The 20,819-nt window shown below is 42.2% G+C and overlaps 1 protein-coding gene across 1 annotated transcript in view; it reads right to left on the bottom strand.

Annotated features, from left to right (window-relative positions):
* Positions 1–20,819, bottom strand: part of sorcs2 (sortilin-related VPS10 domain containing receptor 2) — a 312,610-nt gene that overhangs the window by 73,756 nt on the left and 218,035 nt on the right. Inside the window, exon 5 of the mRNA XM_042339423.1 lies at positions 5,673–5,837. Within this exon, the coding sequence (XP_042195357.1) occupies positions 5,673–5,837 (165 nt within the window). The remainder of the gene's footprint in view (positions 1–5,672; positions 5,838–20,819) is intronic.

Genomic DNA, 20,819 nt, shown 5'->3' with positions numbered 1-20,819 from the left:
TCCTCACATTATAGGTTCCCAAAAGAAAGCGAGAGGTCTCAGCAGAGGGTATCAGCAGTCTCATGGCAGATGGTTCAAGTGGATAGTGCTTAATACTGAAATAAATCATTTACAGGATCAATTCCCATGCCTCCTTCTCTGACGCTTGCTGGGGTACAACGTCTCCTTCGCCCAAGTGGTTTCTCTACATGAGTGAGCCTGGACTGCGAGTGTTGGAAGGTTAATTGACTGTGGAGAGCATAACAGCTGAGCCTGATCTGTTCTCACCCACATCTACGGAAAGACAGTTTTTCTTCAGGGACTGCTAGATAGCAATCAGATGCATGAAATTCATCATGGAATTTCCTATTAAAATTCCACATAATCATAAACTTTAAGACAATGATAATAATAATAGTTGCATTTGATATAGTTCCTCATCACATCATTGAGATGTCTCAAAGCGCTTCACGGAATATACTGTAAAGTATTTTGTATTTTGTGGGTGAAATGTGACAGCCGGCCAATTGCGCACAGCAGTGTCCCACAAACAAATGATCTTAAGGCTAAGAAACTTCAGGGGCAGGAACTCTGGTCAATTTTCCTTTCTTTCCCAATCCCAGGAACACAAAAAACAATTCCAGCTCTCTAACTGGTTTTGCCAGCCAACAATTACTTATCAGCACTCAAATTTGGGAGAATCCAGTCTGAATAGGTTAATCACGGGACCAGGCAATACCCTTTACCCACTAAGATATCAGGGCATCTTTCACTGCAGCAAAACCAAAGCACACAACTAATTTAATTATTTCTCCTCTTTTGATAAACTGAGCGGCACCATGCACCGACTCTGCTGTCGCTCTGCAGTCAATGTGGGAAGCACTTCAGCTGGATTTCAAACAATGTGAGAACATAAGTTCCAGGTACCTCTTAGCAGATTGGCAGCCTCACCTCAGATCAGCAAATACCTTTGACTGTTCAGAGGTAAGATAATGAGTTATAATTACACAATCAATATCACTGTGACACCACGCGCAGAACTCGCACAATGCGAGGAATCCAGTCAGGCGTCAAAATCAGCTAAAGAAAATACTAGCTCCAACTCCCGGCAAAGGCAAAAACAACAACAACTTACATTTACATAGCACCCTTCATGCAGGATGGCATGATAGTTGGACTCTGAGCAAGGTGGGAGAGAGGGAGGTTACCATAAGAGTGATCGATGAGGTAGGCCTTATTGTTAGATTTTAAGATAGTTAAAGAGGGGGCGAGGCAAAGGGATTGAGGCAGGGAGTTCCAGAGATAATAGCTGAAAACACAGCCACCGATGGTGGCGTGGAGGGGTCAGCGCACATATAGCTGACTTGTGCCAGCTGAGTGGAAGGGGCGGGCAGAGGAGTGGGTACAAGCAGAACATCTGAAGAACTAACTGGGTTGAAGGTATACAGGGTTAATGTTGCACTTGTCCTTGCCTTTCTCAAAGCAATCAGTAACATTTTTGGATTAAAAAATGGTTTATGGAAAAATGTATATTTTTAATGCAGGAATTCAAATTGATTGAGCTCTGTAATTACCGAGCATTGCACCAGATGGTGCCTGGCTCCGTGTTTATCACAGACTGTGGGACACAAAGCTCCAAATCACATCAGCCGACCACAGAGTGCAGCCTTCTCATTCATTGCTGCCAATTGTCCCAATGTATAAGGGATATACAATTGATTCATCCTGTTGATTCATCTGTGCTGATCGCCAGGAAACAGACTCACAAGAGACTCCTAATCTAATTATCCGCTTCCCTCATGAAGCAACTCCTGGCCTCCACTTGGACACTTCCCTGCAACAGTTCACCTGAGATCAGAGCTCGGGAAACCAGGGGAATTACATTTGCATCCCGTCTCTTCACAGGCTCAAACCATGAGGTCCAAAATTCCACCTCATCTCATCCTACAAGTTTATTCTGTCTGAAAATGTAAGAATGTGCAGCCTTTTGGAAAGTTCTTAAATGTAGTCATATTTTGGAAGACTTGTTTAAGAAGCTGTGGAAAACTGACTTCGAAATAAAGACTGAATTCTACCAATTTTCCACACTTCTAATACTCGGGTAAGATCAGATGGTATTGCTGGCCTCCTAGATCCAATAAGCCTTCTCTTTGCATTATCCAAGACGAGGTCAGTAGTTTAGATTGGAAATAGAGACAATTGCCAAGGCATTAAGAGCACTGAATGTTTAACCATTAAGCAATATGCAATGTTTAATTACGGGACATTTTATGGCTTGAGTCTACTTTTATGGCAGTCGCCCCATGACTAATTCTGTCTGGAAGCATACCCTGTCCTGAGATTGACAATTAATGGGCTGGAAAACTGAAACAGCAGCTCCAGTTAAAAAGTACGTCTATGTGGAATTCTTGGTGTGAAAGTACAGAGCCAAATGTACAGAGCAATTAAAGATTTAACAAATCCCCTGATCGCCCAGAGGCTGTGGGGCTGGGAGACAAGACTGAAGAAACTGGAATGCTCACATTGTGGAAATAGCGCATATTAAAATCATGAGCTGAGGAAAACGTTCATTCCAAATGGAAATAAAAGGACCGCCAGACAGGACCTGAGAAAAAATATGGTGATAGTGTTTAACCTGGCAAATCCACATACACATGTGTTCCACAAATCTGTTGTACTTTTTTGAAAAATTCTTTTGAGGGCTGAATTCAACAACAACAACAACTTGCACTTATATATAGCACGACTTCCAATGGTGGGGCAGAGAGTGCGAGGGACGAGCAGTAGGCCAGTGCGAGTCGACCAGAAGCACTGGTGCTGGATTGGGGAATGAAGAAATTGGAGAGGTATGGAGGTACCAGAGAGTGAATGGATTTGAACACGAGTGTAAGGATCTTGAAGTCGATCCATTCGGTGATGGGGAGCCAGTGCAGCCTGGCCAGAACCGGTGAGATGTGGGTACGGAGTTTGTTCCGGGTCAGTGTACGGGCAGCAGAGTTCTGAATGAGCTGGATCTTGTAAATGGTGGAGCTGGGGAGACTGGCGAGAAGTGCGTTGGAGTAATCCATGCGGGAGGTGACAAATGCAAGCACAAGGGTTTTGGCACCATTTGGAGTAAGGTACAGTTGAAGGCCGGTAATGTGGCGGAGGTGGAAGAAAGTGGTCCTGGTGAGGGACTGGATGTGGGAGAGGAAGGACAGTTGGGGGGGTCGAACTGCACGCCTAGGTTGCGCCCTGGTTCGGTGAGTCTGAGGGAGAGCCCAGGGAGGTTGAAGAGTTTGAATCCGCAGGTGTAAAGACGTTGACGGGAGCCAAGGAGTATAGCTTCCCTCATGTCCATATTCAGCTGCAGGAAGTTTACACTCATCTAGGCCTCGATGTCTACCAGACAAACTAATAGAACATTAGCGGACCTGGAGTTGGTACTAGAGGAGGCAAAGTAGATTTGTGTGTCATCCACAAACATATGAAAGTTTACTCCGCGTCTGCGGATGGCATTGCCTATAGGGAACATATAGGTAAGGAAAAGAAGAGGACCAAGGATGGAGTCCTGGGGTGCCCCGCAGGTGACCGGGTGAGGGTGGGAGGAGAAACCATTTGCTGAGATGAAATGGAGGCGTTTGGTTAAGTAGAACTCGATCCACGCGAGTGCGGTCTCACTAAGGTAGATGAGGGAGGAGAGCCGATGGAGGAGGATGCCGTGATCGACTGTGTCAAACGCGCAGGGAGATCCAGGAGGATGAGGAGGCAGAGGGAGCCCTGGTCACAGATAGAGAGAATGTCGTTTGTGAAGTCCCTTCATATTCCTCACCTCCTTACATTAATTTAGATCCCCTAGTATTCAACCCTTTTTCACTGTTGTGAACTGTCAATCCCCTTTATACTCTTGAGCACAAACTTTATTTTACTGATACCATCGGCACCTGAAATAATAGTTACAGTTTAATCTGGCGGCCACCAAGGCAATTTCTTTCTGCAGTGGATATTCGCTATTAAGGACAAGGCAATATTTAGTGAGTTTAGGTTCCCATCAGCGAAAACTAACAAATTTTGTAAAAGTGGTCTGAATTTTGAGTTTTCTTCATTATTGAGGTGCCATAACAAAATACAGTCCAACTAGGGAGCAATGTATCTTTGGTAATTGCTATGCAGTGTTTGCACTGGGTATAGGTTTACTACAGACAAATGTATGTTTCACCAATCCTGGTTCAGAAAATGATTTCGTACAAATGGATCAAAGTTCTGGGTAACAGATTGGTTAGGAACATTGATAACTTACACGTCATTTATCCACAAGTCCATTTATCATTATGATTGATCCACATGTTCATTTATCCACAAACTATTTATCTGCATGTTCATTTATCCACAGACTATTTATCCAAATGTTCATTTATCTGTGCACCATTTTGTAAATTATTTATCCACACACACGCACACCCATTTATCTGCATATCTGTTTAACCTCGCAGGCTCTGTTGTGGAATTGAACATGAGCTTGTAAAATACTGGCAAAAAAAGCCCTATTGTGTGCATGTGCAAAGTTGAACATGAGATTCTAGAGATGTTCTGAACCTTAGGAACCTCACTCGCATGTATGCTAACAGGATTTTTTTTGGTCAGCAGTGAAGGCAAGGCTTTATAATTTCCCATTATATAGATTAAGTTTAAAGACAGAGATAATGTAGGAAAGAAAGATAGATAGTTACTCTCTCAGAGAGAGGCAAAGAGACACACAAAGACACAAGCACTCAGCGACAGAGAGAGATGCTCAATGAGAGAGAATGGTAAAGTGAGAGAGGGTAAAAGAAAAAAATGTCAGAGGGAGAGAATCAAAGAGTAAGGCTGGCACAGTGTGGTAATACAGTGACAGTATAATTCCTGATGGAACAATTCTCAGTACTGTTTATTTATTCACAATGCAGTCAGTCCCAATTAGCGTGGATAATCAGTTCTCTACTGTACAGTAATTGTGGGTAACAATTTACAAGACAAATAATACTTGTCTCCAGATAAGTACCAGACTCACAGAGAATGTGTGACCACACTATGCCAGCACACCAATGACTGCTTCTGCTACTAAAAATATTTTTTAGGTTAAAACTGCAAATATTTCAAATGCAGAAATATTTGCATTTGCAACCAGAGATATATTACCATTTTTATATTTTTCTCTCTTTATCCACCAACTTTCTCCACTCCTCTCCTGCACACCTGAAAATATTTGGCTCCTTGTATTTTTCTACTGGTTCCACAGGTGTCAGGATCCTCCTCACCCAACTGTTGTGTGGAGTTTGGTAGTAAGTGCTGACAGACTTTTCATACCAAATATCAATCCATACGCACTCATCTCCAGTGGAGGGGTGCTGAGGTCAACTACATTGTCTCAAATTAGATCAGTTAATAGCAGGGATTTTATCCTGCAACACGGTGTGTATGACTTAAAGCTACCTGGTGTTTCCTTTAACTATGAAAATCACCTGAGGAGCTTGCAGTGGGTGTGAGCTTTATTAGGATTTTATCAGTATAAATGGTTGGTAAATCAGTGGCTTTCTCTAATCAGTGGAGGATCATCCATCTGCTTTCCAGTCGACAGCCAGGATCTCTGGATTATCCATTTGGCAGGGTCCTGGAAGAAGGCTTCAAATATCTCTCACCAAAATAGAAAGGAGTCCTTGTAAGTCAGTACTTACTCGCTGCTCCCTGCAGTATGCAAGCACCTTATCCTCTTCTTTGGGGTGAAAGACCAGCGTTTCCACAGAGAAGGAGATCTGCTGCTTCTGAAAGATGGCACCTTCGTCTGTGCTAATAAAGAGGCTTTGATCGCGATCGTTCATCGAAGAGCTGACCAGGATTATCTACAAGAAATCAAGAGGAAAATAGACCCTTTTTATTCAGAGGCAGCAGTGTAAGGATGGATGGACATAAATACAGAAGGAATTCAACAGTGAGCCAGGAGAATTAAATTGTAATTAAACCGTGACCTCAAACAGGCAATGCCACTTCTCAAATTGAGTTAAGGCAGTGGCACACAAGGCAATGTCTTCAACTTGTAAAACATCCCAACTATTGAGCAAAAGTCAGAGGAATGGGTTTCAGGTGTACAGACCCTCAGCCAATTATCAACTTGTTCAACCACAACTTTTCACTTACATAGTCACCACCATCATCAACAACTTGCATTTATATAGCAAAAGGTAAAATACTGCAGATGCTGGAAATCTGAAAAAAAATAGAAGTCGCTGGGAACACTCAGCAGGTCAGGCAGCATCTATGGAGAGAGGCTGTCTCCATAGAGCTCTCTCCATAGATGCTGCCTGACCTGCTGAGTGTTCCCAGGGACTTCTGTTTTTATTCTGCACTTATATAATGCCCCTGATGCAGGGTATCACCCCATAGTGCTCTACTGTAGAATCCTGTGAAGCACTTTGAGACGTCCTCCCAACATGAAAGTCTCTAAATCAAATGCAAAATCATCACATCGCAGATCGCATCTTTCTATCACATCATCCAAGACAATGGACTTGGCTGTTTAAGGTGGTTCAGGCCAAATAAACCCACTGTCAAGTTAATTTTTCTTAACAGACTTATTCATTAAGAAATCCAACAGGGGGGATTTACAGCAAAGAAGAAAGCCAGTCAGCCTATCGTGTCTGTGCTGGCTCCCTCAAGAGCAATCCTTTCAGCCCATTGACCTGCCCTTTCCTTGTATCCCTATAACTGACTCCTTTTAAGGTATTTATCTAGTTTTCTCTTGAAGGCCAATATGGATTTTGCCTCAACCACCGTTGCTGTCAGGGATTCCATGTCCAACTTCTGCGTGTATGAAAAAATTCTCCTAACCTCCCCATTTGCTTCTTTACTAACTTGGTGGAATTCACCAAAAATACATTTGGGTTGGAGCAGCCCTCCTGCAGATCAGAGTCTTAGATATCCAGATTAAGAAATCCATTAAGAAATACCACATCAACCCCTCTGCTTCAAAGTGGTTGAGTCTTTAAACCCAGGCTGGATTAGTGTATTGCTGGAGATAGCTGAAACGTTTGAAGCCCCTTAGCAACACAAAGAGATGAAAGAAAATCCTCATCAAAGCAGGGCACAGAGTATAAACTATATCAGGTTGAACACCCTACTGCATGAAAGAGAAAGCTGGAGTGTTGGGAAAACAGAGGACAGCAGCTCAGCAGTCTTATCCAAAGATTACTGATCATGAAAAGCTGTGACACATCTCAAATAAAGAAGCCCTTGCTAGAACAGACCTCAATACAGTTATGGGAACAAAGAGCAGACTCTCATCAGAATGCTTTCCAAAGTGGCTGGCACAAAGAATGTGGTATGGAGAGCCTCGGGCAAGGGGCAGAAATGGAGATGGCAACATTCAAATGCGATTAGGAGAAACTTGAAAAGTCAAGAACTCACAATTCAACAAAGAAGCAATGCTGATCCATGACAAAAAGCTTACAGGATATCAGAAACAGCACTGTGTGTGCATGTGTGTGTGAGTGTGTGTTTGTATTGGCTAGGATTGGAACATTAACCAGTCGATCAACAACAACAACAACAAAATTAAATTTGTATAGCGCCTTTCACGTCGGGAGGACGTTCCAAGGCATTGGACAGACAGAGTTTTGGACCTGAACTGGGGGTCGGGATCGGGGAAGGTGGAGGGCAGGGGGGGAAGCAGGGAGATCAAAACACAGTCGAAGAGGAGGGACTTGAGATGGGTCTTGAAGTTAGGCAGGGCAGGGGGCGAGACAGAGGGACTGCGGGATGGAGTTCCAGAGGGTGAGAGCAGAGTGGCAGAAGGCCCACCTGCCAATAGTGGAGCAAGCGAGGCGGGGGACATGAAGCAGGCCGTAGCCCGCACAGCGGAGGGAGTGAACAGGATGGTAGGGGGTTAGGAGGTCCCAGAGATAGGGGGGAGCAAGGCAATGGAGGACTTTGAAGGTAAGGACCAGGGTCTTGAACTGAATCTTCTGTGTGATGGGAAGCCAGTGGTGTCGGGCGAGGATGGGGGTGATAGGGTCACGGAGCCTGGTGCGCAAGAGGACACAGGCTGCAGAGTTCTGGATGATCTGCAGCCTATGGAGGGAGGAGTTTGGGAAGCCGACAAGCAAGGAGTTTGCATAGTCAATCCTTGAAGTTATGAATGCGTGTATGAAGGTTTCGGGGGCCTGCGGTGTGAGACAACGGCGTGGAGGCAGAGAGGTACAGTTGTGTGTCATCCACGTACATGTGGAAGTTGACCCCATGTCTGCGGATGATGTCACCAAGAGGAAGCATATAGATATTGAAGAGGAGGGGACCAAGGACAGAGCCCTGAGGAACACCACACAAGACGGTGCCGGGGCTAGAGGAGAAACCGTTTGTGGAGATGAAGTGGAGGTGGTGTGAGAGGTACGATCTGAACCAGTAAAGGACAGAGCCGTGAAGGTTGAGGTGAGAAGAGAGGCAGTTGATAAGGATAAAGTGGTCAACGGTGTTGAAGGCAGCAGAGAGGTCAAGGAGGACGAGGAGGCACTGAACACAGATGGACAGAATGTCATTTGTCACTTTGACTAGGGCTGTTTCTGTGCTGTGGGAGGAATGGAAATCTGATTGAAGGTGTTCGTGAAGGGAGTGGCGGGAGAGGAAGGAGCGAAGCTGAGAAGCAACAACTCATTCCAGGACCTTGGAGAAGAAAGGGAGATTGGAGATACGGCGGTAGTTTGAGAGTAGAGATGGGTCTGCACACACCTCGCGAGTGAGGGACCTGGGTTCGATTCCCAGGCAGGACAAAGCCTTAGGCAAGTTTCCTTACTCCACACGCCTCTGTTTACCGAGCAGTAAATAGGAACCCGGTTGTTAGTTGATTTGCGGATTGCTTTTCCAGGAGTAATAATCCCTCCAAAATAAATTTTAAAAATAAAATAATAATTTGGTCACTCAAACCACGACTGTTTGTAGGACACTGCTGTCCGCCATTGGCTGCCCCGTTCGTCCACAAAGTAATACAGTCAATTCACTTGACAGTATATTCTGTGAAGCACTCTGAGTTGTCTCAAAGATGTGATAAGACGCTATATCAATTGCAAGGATTATTATTATTACTAATAAATTTTAAAACAAAAGGGTCTTAACAGGTTATGATGAGGTAGAAGTTTGGGCCTATAGAACGTTTACAGCACAGAAACAGGTCATTCGGCCCATCATGTTTAAGCATGTGTTGTTTCTCTACTTGCTTGCAGCTCATACACTTTTTCATTCACCTAACTAATTTTCTTTTAAATTAATTGATGGACTCTATCTATGTGATAAAATCCACTGGGGGTAATTCACCTCCACCCCATTTCAGGAGTCCTGGTATTGGTTAGAGAACTTGCCTCACTAGCAAGAGGACCTGGGTTCGAATCCTGGATAGGCAAAACCTTTGGCAAGTTTCCTTACTCCACATGCCTCTATTTATCCAGCAGTAAGAACAAACCCGGTTGTTAGTCAATTGGTGGATTGCTTTCTGGAGGTAAAAATCCCTCCCAAAATAAACAAATAAATAAATGAATAAATAATTTGGTCACTACATCTACACTGCTTGTTGGACGCTGCAGTGTGCTATTCGTTGCTTCGTTTCGCCCTCAAAATATACAGTCAATTCACTTTAGAGTATATTCTGTGAAGCGCTTTGAGACGTCTCAATGAGGTGATAAGGTGCTACATCAAGTGCAATTATTTCTCCAGTATCTGGTCAGTGACCAGAGGGCATCAATTTAAGATAGCTAACAAATGAGCAAATGGGGTGGTTGAGAGACATTTTTTCAGACAGAGTATTTAGGATATGAAATGCGCTACCTGAAGTGGTGGGTGAGCCAGAATCCACATTAGCTTTCACAAGTAGACTAGATAAATACCTTAAAAGGAATATGATACATAGATATGAGGAAAGGGCAGATAAATGGAACTAAAAGAATTGCTCTTGAAAACCCAGCATTACACAATGGGCTGAATGGCCCTCTTCTGTGCTTTAAATTTCTAACATTCTACAGTTTCATCTAAATTATCACAAATTATTTTACAGAAATCTCAGTGTTCTTTAAATTTCCTCTTCAGTGTTCTTACTGCATTCTTTGCTTACTGTAAATATCTGTATGTGTCTGCTATCTGTATGTGTCTGCTTACTGTACATGTGTGCTTACTGTATATGTCTGCTTACTGTGCACGTCTGCTTACTGTACGCATTTGCTTACTGTACGTGTCTGCTTATTTTATTGGTCAGCTTACTGTATCTGTCTGCTTAATGCAGGTTTCTTGAGAAAAACAGGTTTGTGAGACCACATTGCTGATATTGATCAAACGTCCTTCTTCTCCATAGTTTATAAGTTAGGGGGCAACCTTCAGAGGGTAGAAATGCTCGTTCTTCAGTGCACAGGTTACTCAGTGTAAAGTGTGCACTGAAGAACATCACCTATTGTATTAACCTTTACAGACAAATGACTTACTGCTCTGTAATAGCACAATGTTCCAAACAGAATACTAATTCTATAACAGCTACCCAACAATTTATTGCAAGTAAAGCAGCATATTGTCAAAAGTGCAATTTACCACTGAGCTCAAAGGGACCATTTTTATATACTGAAATCCACATTAATCCATCAATTCATTTGCAGCATTCTCTCAGAGGGCTTCAGTCTGGACAAAATATGAAAACAGCCTAATATGTGGTTGGAAATTTAATTAATCTTAAATTAATGTGTTTTGGCACCTCCTGCACAGCTACCAATTACAATCTGTTTGTTCAGCTTCAGCCTGATGAGGGGAGAAAGCAATACTCTCACTCGATATTCAATGTGGATTATGAAGGTTCAGTCTGAATTTGATGCTGATGATTGCATTGGGGATTATGAATTCTTACTGCGTGTTTTTTTTTAGTTCCAAATTTTCCAACATGAGTTTCCCTTTCACTCTGCATTGTAACCGGGGGTGGGCTGGGGTACTTCTCCTTAGATACCACTGATGTTGATCTTTTACTTGCTGATGAGAAGTGCAAATCAACAATAACTTGCACTTATATCGCGCCACTTAATTAGTTGGACCATCAGCAAATCCTTCACGAAACAATAGGAAACACCAAGCAGGGAGGAGAGGAAAAAGAATTTGGGGATGTTGATCAAATGCATGGTCAAGGAGACAGATTTTAAGAGCAGTTTGAGGGCAGGGAGAAAGGGAACAAGGTGAAGCGATTTCGGGAGCGAGTTTCAGAGAGCGGGTGAATAGTGCTGTCCTGTAGCTCAGTGCTTAGAGCACTCGCCTCGCAAGCGAGAGACCTGGGTTCTATTCCCGGCAGGGCGAAACGTTGGGCAAGTTTCCTTACGCCACACATCTGTTTGCTAGCGGTAAGTAGGAATCGGTTGTTAGTCGATTGGTGGATTGCAATAATTTGGTCATTTGATCCACGACTATTTGTGGGACACTGCTGTGTGCAATTGGCTGCCTCATTTTGCCCACAAATATACAGTTAACTCATTTTACAGCATATTTTGTGAAGCGCTTTGAAGCGTCTAAAAGACGTGAAAAGTGCTATATCAAATGCAAGAATTATTATTATAGGGCTTAAGGCTCGGCCATCAATGGTGGGATGGAAGGTGTAGGAAGTGAAGAATTCAAGCAGGGAATATTGGCTTGACTTATCCTTCCTAATGGCACACTTCATTCTTATATGATTCCTTCCGCATTGGCCCAACAAACAGCAAAAGAAATATACCCAATAAAAGCAACTAAACTTCAATAATTGGGAAAGGATGATTCCAAAACACAGGCAAAATAATTTTCTTAAAGGGAAAGTCTCCTTTGAAAATCTCTAAATGTCAGATCTAGGTAGGACCCAATTCTAATTAGTCAGTAGGTGAGAATGAAGATGAGTGTAATTAGGTTGTAATTGGGTGTAATCAGGTTAAGAGAAAAGCACTGATATAGAGAGAAAACTGGCCCATTGCTGATGATGATAATAATAATAATCCTTGCATTTGATATAGTGCTTTATTACATCGTTGAGTTGTCTCAAAGCTCTTCACAGGATATAGTATAAAGTAGATTGACGTATATTTTGTCGGTGAAATGCGGCAGCCCATTGCACTCAGCAGTGTCCCACAAACAGCCATGGAGTGAATGATCAATTGTATGTATATTGATAAATGTAATGTTGCATATTACAACTGGCATCAAAAACAGGAAGTGGGGGAAAGTCAAGGAAAAGGCTGTATGGGAATATTCCAAAATGAGACCCTAATTATATTTGTCTAAAAAGTAAAACCAATTTTCTTTATAACAAAAACATATTTTCTACTTGATGCAAATGACAATGGTAATCCATCATAAACAACAATTCAAGATGCCAATCAAAGCAGTAATTGATGTCATCTTAATAAAAATGAAAATATCAGCTTTATTCCTAACATGTGGCAATCAATGTCAACTTCAAATTTCCGTAAAAGTTTGATGTTGACAGTTAAAGAAAATAGAAGAGATTAAGAGAGCAAAAGCACTATACCCTGAAAATAAGGTGTTTTATAATGTGAATGAAACACTCATATTCTTATATATATATATATAAGATACAGCACATTTGGGTTGCCCAATCCTAGGACTTGTAACTAAGGATGGATAGAGGTTATTCAGCAGATGAAAACAGTTTCTCATTATGAACAAAACTAGCAGGCTGTCAAAAAGAGTGTCAATGGTGGTAAGGTTAGTGCCAAGATCACCCGTCCAAAGAGAAATCGAATTTGCCGAAGCTAGCGTGGTACTGGTTTGCAGTAACGGTTTCTATGAACTGTTTGGAGGAAGCTGAGCTACCTCTGTCGGTGAAAAACAACTGATTCTCTAAAGTTCTCTGAGCATCTGCTTAAATGTAACAACTTACATAAATCACACTGCTAAATACCAAACACACCAACATAATTACTCGTCACAAAAGAACAATGTCAGTTTGCCACCAAAATACAGTAAATTTATCACAGGAAGGATAAAGGTCCGTCGGAGTCTGTGGTGGTGAGGAGGGCAGGGGATGGCCATTTTTTAAGCTGGCACAAAGCCTGCATGCTCAGGAGGAGGGAGGGGGAAATAACCATTTTCTATTGCTCACTTCCCCTTCATATGAGTTGTAGATTGGTTTTGGTGCCGGGGGGGGGAGGTTGAGCCCTCTTTTTTGAGTACTATCCACCCGCCGTCTATGGGTACAGGCAGAATCAATAGGGATGTTTAAATGAGACATAGACAAATACAGTACTGGGCAGTGGGGGTGTTAAGTATGTTGAAAGAGGTGGAGCATTGGGATTAAAAGATATGACAAGATCTTAATAAACTGGTGGAACAGGCTTGATGGGCTGAATGGTCTTCACCTCCTCCTGTTTTCTTATGTTCTTGTAATAGAAGCCACCTAGATGCACAGTGAGTTTCAATTAAGGCTAAAGTTGGGAACACATCTAGCTATCCCATATTCAACATGGGTAACAAAGATTGCAGGCACTAGCACACCCCACATAGTGCCCTTGCTCCCACCACCCATGAAATAATTCTGTTGGATCAGATAAATGTAGGAATTAAGAGTCCAATACAATCCTATCCAGCAAAGCACATAATACCTGTGACCGATTCTCTGTTGGCAAGAAACATACCTACCTTGGAGGCACGAGTATCAAATGGGAAAATCGCTTTCGATGCTCATGCCACAAGGTCAGTAAATTTACGAGTGATTGGAAAACCACCTTCTCAGACCACAACGAAGATTCGTGCAGTGAGGTTGTTACATTGCAATCAGCTCTGCTGGACAGTGAACCTGATTGGGTCGCTTTGCAACCTGCTCTGATTATTGATTCAGACAGACCGCATCATGTGTTCATTTTATTTTGATGGAAGATTTGGAATTCAATCTCCTCTTATAACATACAACGTTCAAAATAGACGTCTTCAGGACGCTTAAGTCCTTTGGCCACCCTTCCAAAGGACCCACCTGCCCTCCACCCCTCCTGATCACAGACCACTGCTCAGGTCCAAATAACCCTGATTGTCCAGCACCTTAAGACGTCCTCCCGTGGTGGAAGGAGCTATACAAATGTAATTTGTTGTTGTTAACAAGATACTTCAAGGACATTGTAAAGTTTGTGGTGGGGGAGGGGGGTGGGAGAGAAATGGGACGATGGCCTCTGTAATTCATATGCCCTGCACATACATGCAAATGCAAACTTGAAGTCACTGCCATAAAAGGCAAGTTTAAAATATAAAGCTGGTATATCTTCAAGTCGCATTAAAATGCTGCGCTCCATGGGAGGTACCAATGACAGCTCCAGAAAGCTTCAGGTGGCTTTGGGACAAACCACTTTACAGCAGGTGCAGGATAATAATAAGATGAAACCTTACAATTAATATAGAGCCTATCACATCATTGAGATGTCTCAAAACACTTCATAGAATTTACTCTGAAATGATGTGGCTGTGTATATTTTGTGGGCGAATAAAAGGATGGGGGGAATGGGAGAGGGAAGAGATGGAGAGCTTTCTGTGACTAACTGACTTTACCACCATTTTTATAAACTTGATAATTATCACCAATGGCTGATATAAAATGCTCTGTTTATCGCCCTATGATGCCTTCTTCATGGCACGATTCCAAATATGTGAAATTGGTACAATATATTGAGTTATTCAATATATTGCCTTTTCTTTATTCTCTGATAACTTTACCAGCCAAGCATTTAAAATCTTGAAATCTCCAAGTCTTTATATATTCCATACAACATGTGTCTGCGTGTGTCAACCTGGCTCAGTTGGTAGCATTCTTGCCTCCAAGTCCGAAAGTTATGGATTCAAGTCTCAATCTGGAATTTGAATTCACACAGGCTGATGCTTCATTGCAGTGCTAGGACTGCAAAGCGTGGCTGGAGGTCCTGACCTTCAGCTGAGACATTAAACTGTGTGCCTTTTCAAGTGGATGTGAAACATCACGTTGCACCATTTTTTAAAAAAAGTTCCGGTATCCTGGTCAACAATCCCTAAATAAAGCTGATCAATCACTTCATGGCTGTTTGTGGGATGTTGCTATGTGCAAATGAGCTGTTTACCTACAAGCCACAGTCAATGCACTTTACAGTGAATCCTGCAAAGAGCTTTTGAGACATCCTCTTGTCATGAAAGGTACTATATCAAATGCAAGTGTTATTATTATTATTAATTCATCACTCAGCCTTACTTTGGAATGCATTGCTAAACCAACAAATGGGCTAGAATGTTTGAACAATTAATGACTGGCTTTTGATTAGAGCCCTTTTTTAAACTCTGTCTCAGGCACTGATGTTAGATTCCACTACCGAGCCTCAGTATGCAGCACTCCTCCCCCAATATTTCAGATGCAAACTCCTTTCATCTTATTTTATTTTTATCTGGTGGAATGTAGTGGATGACTTTTCCACATAAGACAATGATGACTGTAAAAAAAATTTGAGCATACAAAGAAAGCCCCAACTGCGCATGACTCCATTAATCACAATGAGCATCAATTAAATAAAGTTTTGGGTCTAAAATTAAATTCAAAATAAGGGGAAAAAAAGAGACTTTATATGCATTAGAAATAATAAGGAACATTTTAAGGCCAATAACAATAATATAATAATAATCTTTGCATTTGATGTAACACCTTATCACGTCACCGAGACGCCTCAAAGCACTTCACAGGATATATGTAAAGTGCATAGGTGTTTGCTTTGTGGGCGAAACACAGCAGACAATTCATGCACAACAATGTCCCACAACAGCCATGGAGTGAGTGGCTAATTTTATTTGGGAGATTTATTGGCCAGGGCACCATGAGAAACTCCTTTCTCTTTTCAAACAGTGTCATGGGATCTTTAACATCCACCTGAACAGGTTTAACGTCTCATCCAAAGGATAGCATGTCCAAAAAAGCAACACACTGTCAACACTGCATTGGAATGTCAGTTTAGGCTATTTATAATTCCAAATCCAGACGTGAGTCTTGAACCCCCAAACATCTGACTCGGGCAAGAATACTACCACTGAGCCTGGCTGACAATGATCATTTAAAATAATGTCAAAATGTCCCAAAGCACTTCACAGTTACTACTGTCACATATTGTGATTTTTTGTAGGCAAACTTGGCAGTCAATCCCCTCACAGAGCCATGAGGTGCATGACAAATTCACTTGAAGGACTGTTGGCCAGGATACTGGGAGAAAGTCCCTTCTCTTTAAGCAGTGTCATGGGATCTTTGATCTTCATCTGTACAAACAGATGGGCCCTCGGTTTAATCTCTCAGCCTAAGGTCAATCTCCACCAATGCAGTACTGACTGCACTGGATTGTAAGTCTACACTGTGTACTCAAGCCCCAATGTGTTATTCTATCTGTACTATCTTTGCACTTTCGAAGTTCTCCTGACGTGAAAGACGTTATATAAATGTAAATGTTATTGTACTGTATAACATTTACGCTGACTGTATTTCAATTCACTTTCTTTTAGATCATGCTTACGGTCACCTCCCGCTTCCCTCTGCCCCTGGCTTGGTGTCAGACTCCGCCACTGTGAAGTGCTTCGGGACGTTAACCCAAGTGAAGAGCACTATATAAATACAAGTTGTTGTTGTTATATTTGTCTTGTTTTGGACTCACCAACAAGTGGAAACAGCCCATCAATATCCACCTTATCGAATACTGCTATTAATTAGACAATCTCACTCAGTCCCTGGAGCGGGCGAGTTATTAAGTATCAACCTGTCAATCGAATTTAGAGTGGAAAGTGGATCACATGGCATTTAGAAATGGTACCCAGTCAGGAAATTAAGCCATATTGTTGAGGAAGAACAAACGGATCTTTAATCTGCAATAGCTTATTCTAGCCTGATACTGAGTGCTTAATGTCAACATTAGTGCCAAGATACAAAGTGTTGCATCTCCAAATTGCTAGAATAAAAAAAATGAAAAACATTAAAGTTGTTTCTAAATTCATTAGAAGGCGTCATCCTTGTGTTCAGATTACAGGCTCATCTCCCTCACGCACTCAGGAATGGGTTTGATACATCTTTTTCCTTGTGGTATTTTATTTATTATTGTTGGCTATATAGTGCCAGTTGTCCCTTTCGACCTCCTCTCAACTAGTAGTCCATTGTTCGAAGTCTGACAGGCCTTCTTAAAAAGAAGAACCTTATCTTCCAATATATACAGTATATTCAATTCAATTGATATTCAATTGTTGGTGTGGTTTGACTTCAAATCCATCCCTCCATTTCACATTCCCTCCTTATTTGACTTCAATTCCTCTCCCTCCGCCCCCCATACAGGTGAATACTGGAATACTGGAAACAAAAACAAAACATGTAGAGAACCACTGTAATAGAGATTACAGTTTTAGTTCTTGGGAGAGAGAAAAAGAGGTAAGAGAGATCTCCTTGGAGCTGCACTGGCTCCAAGGTGATTCATTTGGTAATGGAATGAGAAAACCAAGGGACTCTTCTCACTCAGCTCCCATTAATTCTGCAAGCCAAAGTGCTAACCAATAGAGTGGTCCCAGCTGGATAAGGGGAAAGCTTGCTTTCAATGGTAAATTATGAGGATTTAGCTGCTTAGATTCCAGCAGTATCCTAATGCACACTCTGAGTCTCCAAGCCTTGGTTCGTGCCAACCTGAGCCTAATACTTTCTAGAATTAAGGAAGCAGGATGCGTCCCTTCAGGGAGTGAGTGCACATTCCATTCCAATAAACATCTCTGGAATGTCCATGTCTCGGTGGGACGCATAGAACTCTCAGTTTGGTTTGGATACTCTCACATTTGGTGACAGGTCTCCACATGTGTCAGACACTCGGATGACCAATTAGAGGCAAACTCTAATAGACTATGACAGTTAAAAAGAACTGGCTATTGCAATGGATTTGGATTTGTGTTGCAAAGTAAAGCAATATAGAATTCATTGACAGGCCCTTAACTGAGAACAGTTAGAACCAAAGGTCCACAGCGTTATGCTGTACTCTCCCAGAGGATGTGAGAGTGACAGATGTTTCTTGTACTGGCACAAGTTTGCTTACATTCCTCACACACCTCACCACAGTAAGTGAAAAGAAAATCTCAAGACACATGCAGGAGGCTTAAAATGATTTGAGTACAATTTTAGAGTATTGTTAAATCTTTACAAAGGCCACATTTTTCCTGTTTATAAAAGTTAGCTAATCAACCTACCCGTGACCAGCCCTGCTTCTCTCCAATCCTTCTCTTGGAGTGACAAATGTGATAGTCACTATACCACACACCTCCTGGGAAAGGGGTTGGAGTCATGTAGTGTCGTGGTTAGCACACTCACCTCGTAAGCGAGAGGACCCAGGTTCAAATCTCAAGTGGAGCGAAACCTTAGGCAAGTTTCCTTACTCCACACACCTCTGTTTACTTAGCAATAAGTTGGTTGTTAGTCGATTGGTATATCGCTTTCCAGGGGTAATAATTCTAACCCCCCACCAAAAAGATTGGTCGCTCAATTCACGACTGTTTGTGGGACACTGCCGTGTGCAATTGCTACCACATTTCGAAAGACATCAGGAGCGATACCCCAAGACACCTTTATAGGAGCCGTTCTCTATCTGAAGATTTCCTTTGGACACATTGCAAGAATCTCATTGCAAGTGCTCCAAACACCAGTTGGCTGAGCAAATGTCGACAGCTCCCTGAAGATGAACCCCTCCCCCCACCCTGCAACTCCACACTAATAATCAAGCGACAGAAATGGCTGCAGTCACAACGATCTGCATCGTAAGTCCAACACTCCTCACTGTCATAGCTTCAAGCCTTAAAATTTTAAATTGTGCAGAATTTTGGAAAATATTAGTGCTAGTTTTTCAGGAAAACAGTGTGCAAAATTAGGTCCTAGTTTACGAATTTTCCAAAATTCTGCACAGTCTCAAATTTTAAGGTGATGGTCTTGAGGCTAAGACTAGGAGGATTTCAGGCAAGCCTTCCATCGGCTGGGTGACTGAGATAGTTGCTGATCATCACCTCTGGGACCTGTGAGTTCACAGTCTGTCGCAGTTTACAGAGCTTCCTTCAGGTGGCAGGAGAGTCCAAAAGGTTACCACTCCCCTGCTGATGTTACGCCAGGGAACATACTGGTGTGGCTGGAACTAATGAAGCACAAAATCAATAATTAATGGGTTTACTTGTTGATGTGTGGTGCAGAAACTCAATGCTGGCATACTGATAGCATGCTGATAAGTGGCAGGTGACACAAAAAGAGACATGTCCCTATTAAATGTTAATACTAACTCGTGATGCAGAGAGAATGGGGAATAGGTAAAATAAAGCTCCTAATACTGGGTCACTTTTAGGTTCAGCATCAGAAAGCAGCATGAGAGTTCAGTAGTGAGAACATTTATGCTGCAGAAATCACTGTTTTTATTAACGGGAAGTCCAATCCAATTTCAAGTGGTATTCAGTGCTACATAACCACATGGGGAGTTTTAGGAGTGACACGCACATTCAATGACACAGATCACAAAACATTAAACCACAAATCACTGAATACAAGGAGCAGTGCTGATTCTTTATGGTGACACCTGTCAAAATAGGTCATGTTTTTAAAGGAACATCAGTGCCAATGATGGTGGTGGGCGGGGAGAGGGGTGATTTTATAGTTATCCTCCACAACTTACATCGTCACTCCACAGAAAATCCTGTGAAGCGGCCTAAGATGCTTCGACAACGTGATAAGCTGCTACATCAAATCCAAGAGTTATTATTATTACAGAGCACAGGGTCAAACGTGCATGCACATTTTACAATCAGATAAAATGCTTGCACCCCTTTATTTTAAACTAGATTAAAAGCAAATTCAGGGCTATAATCATAGAAGCAGCTCTTAGAATCCAGCACCTATCTATCCCACACTGGAGGTGTTAATAGCATGCTGGAAGGCAGCTGCTGTTCCTTCATATACAACCTGCCACAAGCAGTCCAATTACAAACTAAAAGCCATATGCAAGGAAAGGCTCAAAATAAATATATTTTCAAGTTGTATCTTTGTGTGTGGGGGGGTTGGGATGAGAAGATTTGTAGTTGCAAACAAACTACTTTGATGATGCCAAACCTTTCGGTTATTTATTTTTGCTATCTTTCTTTCTTCTACTTTTAGGTCCTGGGTTGAGCTCAAGTCACCTGCTCCGAGGTCTCTGTCCTGCTGCTCTGTAACAAGCTTCTGTGGGAAGGTGAGAGCAGCCTGGAGGTGACTCATGCACTGATTTACTCTTGATCTCAGCAGGGGAAGCTTCTTGCTTCTGCTCAATATCTGCCCCCAAACAACAAACAAATAAACAACAATATAATTGCAATTTATATAACGCCTTTCACGTCAGGAAGTGATCCCAAGGCGCTGGAAAATGAAAGGTTTGCACCTGATTTGTAGGTCGGATTCAATCATAACAATAATCCTTGCATGCCATCAGTTTGCTGGTCTCAGGACATTTGTACAAATCTGACTTTGCTGTTACATTAAGCCCTATTAATAGCTAGTCCCTACACAATTGGGGATTGAGGGAGGGACTCTGGGATTGAGTACCAGAAAGTGGGGGCAGAAGTTCTGGATAGTCTGCAGTTTTGTGTAGCGAAAGCCTGGGGAGTCCAGCAAATAGGATGTTGGCCCAATCAAGCCAAAATGTAAGATGCAACACTCTTAATCTTTATTTCCATAACACAGAGGCTGAGGATGCTTCAGCAGCAATAAGAGGAGCAGTCACTGATGCAGGTCATTGTTGGCTCAAAATTAGAAGTGATGCAACACAGTAGCTTGTAAATGAGTCATTTTCTAAATCGGAAAATCTTTT

Source organism: Callorhinchus milii, unplaced genomic scaffold (assembly GCF_018977255.1).
Source record: "Callorhinchus milii isolate IMCB2004 unplaced genomic scaffold, IMCB_Cmil_1.0 Scaffold1, whole genome shotgun sequence".
Lineage (NCBI taxonomy): Eukaryota > Metazoa > Chordata > Chondrichthyes > Chimaeriformes > Callorhinchidae > Callorhinchus > Callorhinchus milii.
The sequence above is the reverse complement of the archived record's forward strand: the minus strand, read 5'-3'. Positions and strand labels throughout refer to the sequence as shown.